The sequence below is a fragment of the Leiobunum rupestre genome, chromosome 9 (genome assembly GCF_980474605.1).
Source record: "Leiobunum rupestre chromosome 9, qqLeiRupe1.1.hap1, whole genome shotgun sequence".
NCBI lineage: Eukaryota > Metazoa > Arthropoda > Arachnida > Opiliones > Sclerosomatidae > Leiobunum > Leiobunum rupestre.
In genome coordinates, this window is record NC_143392.1 from 13,068,016 (window position 1) to 13,076,909 (window position 8,894).

At 35.8% G+C, this 8,894-nt stretch overlaps 1 protein-coding gene across 6 annotated transcripts; it reads left to right on the plus strand.

Moving 5' to 3' along the window:
* The first annotated feature begins 518 nt into the window (after positions 1-518).
* LOC149926597 (uncharacterized) lies at positions 519-8,452 on the plus strand. Of its 6 annotated transcripts, none has more exons than XM_090159411.1 (15): positions 520-665; positions 738-805; positions 1,353-3,919; positions 3,987-4,218; positions 4,279-4,358; positions 4,436-4,515; positions 4,589-4,640; positions 5,068-5,210; positions 5,416-5,502; positions 5,576-5,743; positions 5,813-5,995; positions 6,052-6,264; positions 6,333-6,452; positions 6,528-6,668; positions 7,016-8,452. In XM_090159411.1, the coding sequence occupies exons 3-15, from the start codon at positions 1,444-1,446 to the stop codon at positions 7,085-7,087; spliced, it is 4,047 nt and encodes a 1,348-aa protein (XP_090015537.1). In that variant the 5' UTR covers positions 520-665; positions 738-805; positions 1,353-1,443; the 3' UTR covers positions 7,088-8,452. The 6 variants fall into 6 exon arrangements, with proteins under 6 accessions (XP_090015541.1, XP_090015537.1, XP_090015538.1 ...); XM_090159412.1 differs by having other exon boundaries at positions 1,398-3,919; XM_090159415.1 differs by lacking the exon at positions 738-805 and having other exon boundaries at positions 519-716; positions 5,089-5,210.
* The last annotated feature ends 442 nt before the right edge of the window (positions 8,453-8,894 follow it).

An 8,894-nucleotide genomic window follows, 5' to 3' on the forward strand; every position in this document is an offset into this window, starting at 1 on the left:
CATTCTAGCATGTGTTTCGCTATAATTATTTTTCATATATTTCCATAAGAAAACAATTTAGCCAAATTTTGACCTATTTGCCACTGCAGAGTAGAAGCACTCCGTAGCTTTGGCCATGGCCGCCATTGTGGGCGCGAATTGTTTATGAATAGGAAAAAGCATGGCTGACGTCGTGTGACGTAGCAATGCCATTACTCTGTAGAAGTGTTCCAACAACGGCACTCTAAAAATTACTTAAACACGTAATTATAAGGCTTCTCGTCGCTTACCGGAAGAAAAGCCTTAAAATTACTTTTTAAGTAATTTTTAGTTATAGCCTACGGAAAAAGAAAATATAACATAACTCTCTTAAATGTATTTAGTATTTTTTGCCCTACGGAACTATAGCCATTTAACTCTAAACTATCGTCAATTTGAGATAAGTCGAGATTTGGAGCTCTTAATTCAAAAGTATTTTCATAAATGAAATTAAAAAATTTTGATGATCCAATTTCGCTCCAAAAGCGTATTTTCCCTTGTTTTTCTCGGAAAAAAATCATGTAACTGCGAAATGCCTTGTTACAAAAGCTAGCCGTGGGGGTGTCATGACTGGGGGATTGAAAATTCAGTCACAGGCTAGTGACGTAACAAAAGTATGGTGGATGGCTGGATGCCGTGTATTTGGAGTACGATTGATTGTATAATTTTTTGACAAATGTAATTAATAAATTAATAAGGTAATTATATTTTTATACTAGTGAATAAGATTGATTTAGGAGAGTGTATTCTTTATTTCGAAAAATCATCTAGTCCTCTTCTCGAGCCAGTAAGATAACCAATGATATTCTTAGTGTGGTGTTGTATTCTTTAGCCTTGTCTCTTGACTGACACTCCCTGATTACCGATTAGTAGGAATGAAATTATTGGTGTGCAACATATGCAAATGTTTTTAGCTATTTAAAGCATGGGATAAATTTATTGCATTTTGTTAAGGTTTATTTTCCACTTTGATTGGCTAAGTTGCAGTGCCTGCACTTTTCACTTTGTATCTAACCAAAAGGTGACTGAACTTTTAGGGAAAAGTATTGTGTGATTTATTTAACTAAACAATTTTGATTTAGTCTATACTCAAGCACTCTTGTCTAATTTAATAATGCAAGTATCATTGCTTTTTATTGTATCATATGTCTTGAAACTATTTTGACCTACTGTCACCCAGACTACCGTTACATGCTAATGCGGCTATAAACTTGCAAACCGTATCACAAGGCACCTTTATTGCTTAATTTGTACAATCTAAGGATTCGTACTCATCTGGGTGGCTAATTTAGGGAAACTAATTAGGTTTTAAGTTTTATTTTCGTGTGTTTCAGCCCATTACTTTGGTCAAAATGCCTGGAATTCTTTTTATCCTTCAGGAATTCGGCTTAGATGGGGGTGGTCAAGGAGTGATTGCCTTCCACCATGGCCAAAGTTGTTGAACAGCCTTCTTCAGAACAAAGTAGTGACAACGAAGAAATCAATAGGCTTTTTCCTAAGTGTCGCCCTCGTTATACCCAGTCAACCGGTAGTGATGTCAATCAGAATAAAGTTTTCTCCGATACTGTTTTAATTTTCTCCGATAGAGCCAATAGTAATTCCAGAGAAGATAATTTCAATTCCAATACTGAAACCACGGGTTCAATAGTGAATCAGAAGAAAATGTCGGATGGAAAGAAGCATAAATCTCAATATTCAGAAGCAAACCATGACTCTGCTATTCTTAGTAGTTACGATCTTCATTCTGGAGAAATGAATAAGGACTCTAGCGTGGATGGTTGTAGAAGTGATAAAGGTCACCGGCTTATTTACAATCCGGACTTAGATGTAGGCTATCATATCAATTCTCGTACCGCAGCCTGCTTAAGGGAAAGTAGAATAGAAATTGCCGGTGGTAGAGAAATTTTTAGTAAAAGCAGAAGTAAACCTTCAAAGAAACGCCATAGTGATGAAGTTATATATCATCCACCTCCTCCACCACATTTAGCTTGCGATACTCCCACTGAAGAAGTGAAACGCTTCAGTGGAGAAGTACTCTATGATGACAATTTTGTTCAATACATTTGTAGTCTTCAAAGCTCCGCTAATAAAAATGAAAACTCAAAGATCAACTCTGAACAGTGGTCTCAGCCAAGAAAATCTAATGTAAATGGCAAAACTTACGGATCTACTTCTTCTCAAGCTGGGTCTACTCTGGAAGAGCCTAAAGAGCTACCTTCCGGACAACTTGTTTATGAAACAACTGTCAGGAATGCGGAAGTAGTTTACGATGATATAGGGGAATTGACTGATAAACGTTTTGAGTCTACAAATGAACGTAACTCTATCCCTTCAAATAGCGATGCAACTGTTTCCTCTGTTCCTTTTATCGGACTTCAAGAAACACATCTCATACATGGTGTGAATGAAAACAGTACTTGTAACTCCTTGAGACCAACAACTCCTCAACCTATTCCTCAACAGTCACAAACTTTTACTGGTACTGAACTTAGTGCTTTTCTACAACAAAAGAGTAAACCTTTAGCTCAGCATTTATCCGATACTGGAAATGGAAGTGATTCTCAACCTCAATCACCGTCGGTTGGTGAAAAAATAGCGCGGGTTATTGGCAATTTGCCAATTGCTGAATATGACGGGTCTCCTAGACGTTACGGCCCTCGTCCCGGTTATCCTCACAGGGTTTTAAAGGAAACGTCAATTGGGAAAAACACCACTAAAGTGGACGAGGGACGACAGAAAAATGAAGAAAGTGATCATCCCAGCTCCCCATCTGACAGCTGTCAATCCCAACAGATGGAAAATTTTGCTACAGTTCCCATTCTTAACGCTTACTATCTGAATTCTTTCGGTATGGGTGATAATGATGCCTGTTATTTACCTAATGACGATGCTAACTCATCATTGGATTGTGATCATGATGAAGATGGTCACCACAGAGATAATTCTAAAATTTCTCATCAGGGAACATTTCATGAGCCTGAATTTGATGATTTGGAGTATCGGTTATACAGAGTAAATGCGGGAAATTCCTATATAGGTAAAAGATTGGCACAATCTTCTGATTTGGCTTATCAAGATTCTCCAAAATCTACTTACTGCCGCTACAACAATAACACTACTGGAAGTAACGGGACCATGGAAGATGATGAGCTTTGTCAATCTATGGTAGCTAAAAACGATCAAGGTGTGCCTCTGGATGAAGAGGAAAACCCTTCCCTAGTTTATTTACCAAATGAAAGAGGTCTGATGCTTTTACACGAACGGGTTCATCAACATACATTGGGGGTTGATCTAGCTTGTGGCGGAAACACTGAGCAGGATAGAGAATCTCTTAGCACATTCCCTGGCACTGAGGACTTGGGTGAAACTGAAGTAGGGGAACAAGTAGATAACACTCGCAACTTCACGCTTTCGCCAGAAACCACTGACTGTGATAGCAATGATGTGGAAAGTGAAGTATCATTTGAAGGAAGTCTCAACTCAAGCGGAAGATTACTTAGTAGTATGCCTATTCTTGAAGATGGACTTTCTAGTGGTCATAGTAGTGACGGGGAAGATCCTTCCTCTCACGGGAGGTTAGGTAGGGAAGACGGGTTAGATGAGGAAGAAGACGAGAACTGTAGTACAAGAGGTCTGCGTGACGGAGTTAATTGGTGCCCTAACAAAGCTAACAGGAATCTAGTCAAAAACAATGGCCATTTGACCAACAGCAATCCAGCTTTGGCCATGATGAAACAACAGATAGATGAAATTGAAGAAGAAATATCTAAGAGATCTACGCACAAATCTGAAAGTGCTCAAAATAAGTTTAAAGTGGAGGAGTACTTAAGGAAACACATGTCCAACGCTTCTCAGCAGTTTCATCATCAGCTACAAGAATCAGATTTGGGATATTTCGAAGGTTATTAATTTAAATTGCATACAAAATTTTTTCCAAACTTTGTATTAAAGTTTTTCTACTCTTATAGACCGCTCTGGAATGCTTGGCATGGATGGAAATGTAATTGATGACGAAAGTAGCTTAGGGAGCAGCCCAGAGAAACGTCGACATTCAGTGTCAGCTCCTCTGCCTAGAGAAACAGTCAATGATGTTATTAGGGAAATTAAACACGCTATTCAGATGAGCAAAAGTGTGCATTTAATGAATCCGTCGGTGGAATCTCCTCCAGAAGAACCTTCGCAACCTGTGTGGATTCCTAGGTAAATTAACTGGTTTTCTAATTACTGTTGAAATCATATATATCATGGAAATTTTTGCAGATTATCACAACCCGCTGGTGCTGGTGGTGAAGAAAGACCGGATGGCTTACCTGAACATCCCCCTGAAGATGGTAATTTAAGTAATTCCTCTATTTATTATAAAGGCGAAAGTACTTGCTTCTGATAATGGCTATTTTTCTAATATTACTTGATTCAGACGAGTGTGATACGGACCAAGAAACTGACAGACTTTTAGGAGCTCAAAGAGCGGAAGAAAAAAGTTTTAACGATGAAAAAGTACGATGCAATGGAAATAACCTTCAACATCAATTAACTGAATTATTTAATTGGTGTGTATTTATATTTTTAGAATGCAGGAGGGAATGGAAATTCCAGTAAGAAGAAAAGTGCTTCCAAAGAAGGTCAGAAATTGCCTTTCTCCCTTTCCAGACCTATTTCTAAGACTTGGAAGAGTCTATTATACGTTGAATAAAATTAAAGTCAAATAGCATTCCTTTAAGGATATTTGTTCCTTAAGAGTCTGTTTCCTCTAATATGTTGTGTGCACTGTAAAATTCACGTTTGTGTCTATTGTTTTTCCCCAACTTTTCCATCTTTCTCTTTTCATTCTTACACTTAAATTATCTGGCGGTGTTGGAATTCTACATATATTTAATGGCTCTTCTTTCGGGGTGAGTTTTATTTGGAAAAATATCAGAGTGAATAACTAACACTTTTGTTATTGCTTAGTTTGGTTTAGTTTATGATTTACATTTGCTTTTTTGGATTTTTTTCGTTGGATTTATCTTTACATTTTTTAATTCCATAATAATTATTTTTTAATATTAGTCCTGGTACATGAACCAGCAGTTTTGATCGAGGGGGTCTTGTTCCGTGCCCGCTATTTGGGATCAACTCAACTCGTTTGCGAAGGTCAACCCACCAAAGCTACGCGGATGATGCAAGCGGAAGAAGCTGTATCCCGTATTAAAGTGAGACTTTTTTAATCATGTAGTTAGTCTGTTAGGTAAATTATACATTATACATTGTATTAATTACTAAAATAACTTTATTGCTGCTTTGATTTAGTCTTTGGTGAGTTCAAACTAGAATAGTTTTCTTTTTAAATTTATGATAATTTTAGTGCTTAAGCTATAAAACTTCATATCTTTTCACTAACTAATGAAAAATAACTAGGCACCTGAAGGAGAAGCTCAACCTAGCACTGAAGTAGATCTTTTTATATCAACTGAAAAAATTATGGTTCTAAATACAGATCTCAAAGTAAAGGTTTTTTATATACACCAATTAATGACAGTTGTCAAAAATATTTCACTATAATTCAATTGCATTTCAGGAAATTATGATGGACCACTCTTTGAGGACCATATCCTACATTGCGGATATTGGAGATTTGGTAGTACTTATGGCCAGGAGAAGAATTTTGAGCAGTTCCGAGGATGTGTCTGATGCGAAAGCTAAAAGGACTCCTAAAATGATATGCCACGTGTTTGAATCCGAAGAAGTAAATATATAAATAATAAATTTTTGGTTGAAAACCTAGAGATGTGGTTATTAATTTTGGTTTCTACAGGCCCAATTTATCGCGCAATCCATTGGGCAAGCTTTTCAAGTAGCTTACATGGAATTTCTGAAAGCAAATGGAATCGAAGATTCCAGTTTTGTGAAAGAAATGGACTATCAAGAAGTACTTAATTCTCAGGAAATTTTTGGAAATGAATTAGAAATGTTTGCTAAGAAGGAAAAACAGAAAGAGGTATATGATACGAAGGAAAATAAGTCTTAGTGAGTTTACATAACCCTTTTTTGCAGGTGGTTGTGCCCAAACAAAAAGGGGAGATCTTGGGAATGGTGATTGTGGAATCGGGTTGGGGATCCATGTTACCCACCGTAGTGATAGCGAACATGGCCCAAACGGGACCAGCTGCGAGATGCGGGCAGCTAAACATTGGGGATCAGATCATTGCCATAAATGGGGTTAGCCTTGTTGGCTTGCCACTATCCACGTGCCAGAACTATATTAAAGTACAACTTTGTTCACTTTGGCCATTTAATTAGTGGAAATTTATTAAATTATTAACGCCTTTTTACAGAACACTAAAAACCAGACTGTTGTGAAGCTGACTGTTGTTCCATGTGCCCCTGTCGTAGAAGTTAAAATTAAAAGGCCTGATACCAAATATCAACTAGGATTTAGCGTTCAAAATGGAGTGGTAGGTTTTTCTACTTTTCTCTTTGACTTCATTGTTTTTTAGGTGTATTTATTTTTACTTTTAATTTTTTTGTAGATATGTAGTCTATTACGAGGGGGAATTGCGGAAAGAGGAGGAGTTCGTGTAGGCCACCGTATCATTGAGATCAATGGACAGAGTGTGGTAGCTGTTCCACATGAGAAGATTGTCAATCTTCTAGCAACTTCTGTTGGAGAGGTATGTTTTAGTTTGTAATACTCGATTCGTAGACCTACTTGTTTTTGTTCCACATTTCCATGGTTAACACTTGAAAATGGAAACCTGAGGCCTATTGAAGAAAAATTAGCCTATATGCCGTTCATTTTAATTTTCTAAGATAAAACTATGCAAACTTGTGCAATTTGAACCAGGCATGGCTCCAGACAAAGATTTGAGGTGGGAGGTCGTAACAGTTGTCAAATATCAACTATTTTGTGGGGGAGGGTTCTTGGTCTTCATGGGCTCCCCTCTGGAGCTGCGCCTGAATAGAACACAAATTATCTTCTAATATGTGAAAAGTACAAAAAATCTTTCATATTTAATAGATACTCATGAAGACTATGCCCACGTCAATGTTTCGCCTTTTGACTGGACAGGAGTCACCCTTATTCATTTGAATCGCGCTTTTTCCAACGTTAAAACAAAAAACTTATTGAGTTTCTACAATTTCAACAATTGGCATTACCTATAATTCAAACCAAGAGTGTGGGGAAGCCAATTTTTCGCTGCCAAGCAGGTCTAATTTATAACGAAGAAAGTCTTAGAAAAAAATTGCCCACTCCGAAATCGTTTACAAAAATGTTGTCGGTATTATATAGAAATATGCATTTCTCCCCTCCAACCAGTATTTCATTCCTCGCCGAAATAGTTATCACAACCCACCTTGCCCTAAAAAAATATAACACCGTTGTTTTGTTGTTTTATATAGATGTATAGTCAGAGTTTTATTTCTTTAATTTTTTACGGTATAAAAAAGGAAGGCAAATACTTGTATTAAGGGCGTCAATGCAATAGGTGTAACGTTATATATATATATAAAACAAGCTCACACACTCACCAGATCGAATATCTTAAAAAAAAAGTGCAAAACTAGTCAAGAGAATAAAAAAAATTCTTTTCTATCTCTTTAATCGCTTAAATTTAGCTTCGCCTCATAAAAAATAAAATCTGCGTGTGATTCACAAAAAATAACTGCAAAATTTAAATATAAAAAAATGGGGATTTATATACGTTTCAAAAGATTCAGCTAAATTTTGAATATTCCGCGAGCTATTAAGGACAGTTCCTTTTTCTGCTGGTAAATTTTGGTCAAAACTAGGATATTATCAGGGTCAAACCACCCATCCACTACGTTCACCCAATTTTTTTAATATTCTCAAACATAAAAAAAATCACCGTGTGTAAGTGTTAATACGAGAGTGAGCGTGATATGTGGATACTATCGTGCAAAAAAATTAAAAACAAAATGGCCGAGCCTGGTTTAGTGTTAACTGGTATTTATTTGAACTCTATCAAGGTTATTAACGAATTATTTTTGTAGTAATCTTTTAAGCGCATTTATTGGGAGCTGAAATCTTAATAATGTGTATATTAGAATGTATAGAAATTTATTTTTTAGGTTATTTCGCTTGCATTTCTTCCACTTTGCTACCTTTTTTTCTCTCTCGCGTACTATTATAATGCTCTTGAAAAAAAATATATATATACAAGCTTCGGCTTTATATAAATTAATACGAAGGAAGTCTTTATTATATAATAACAAAAATATAAAAGTCGAGAATTGAGGCCTTTTGCGTAAAGAAATTAAATTATTATATGGGATGATATTTCCCGAATATCTTCGCAGCAACTATAAAAATGATAAAAAAAGGAGTGCTGCTAATAGTTTCATTTCTCGGTCTTGTATAGCAGATGTTTTATTATTTCTGTATGTACTCATTTATGAATTCTATGAAATTAAAAAGGAAAAGAAAACATTCAAAGTTAGGCTTTTGTAAATTTTATTATCGTTATTCTTATAATTCAATTGCGCCAGCAGCATCTAACACGCAATGTGTCCAATTTCCATTAGTCTACTCGAACCTTAAAATCCATTCTTTTTCAGGCTTGATACTGAGTCACTTTTCTCACTTAAAATCACTTTTTTTTAAATTTGTCACTAAGTCACTTTTCTCAATATTAGTTAGGTATTTACAAAAGTGGATATTAAATATTAATATCCACTTTTGCTATTTATAACTTTTTTCGAATTTTTAGATTTCCTTATAATTGAACGTTAGAAAACTGTCTTACAACCCCCTTTTTTTACAAATAATAAAACAAAATCAAACTCCGTTCGCTTTTTTTTTAATTAGCAAATAAGCCGTTGAAAAAAGCTATTAGTGATAAAAACTTTGTAGAAGTGGAATTAGTTTTAGAAGTTGA

Bases quoted from the DNA above. Each gene is read 5' to 3' on its own strand.
- LOC149926597 (XM_090159410.1), top strand. From the start codon at position 1,444: ATGGCCAAAGTTGTTGAACAGCCTTCTTCAGAACAAAGTAGTGACAAC. The intron at 4,219-4,278 runs GTAAATTAACTG...AAATTTTTGCAG, and splicing joins CAACCTGTGTGGATTCCTAG to ATTATCACAACCCGCTGGTG. The intron at 6,265-6,332 runs GTACAACTTTGT...GCCTTTTTACAG, and splicing joins CGTGCCAGAACTATATTAAA to AACACTAAAAACCAGACTGT.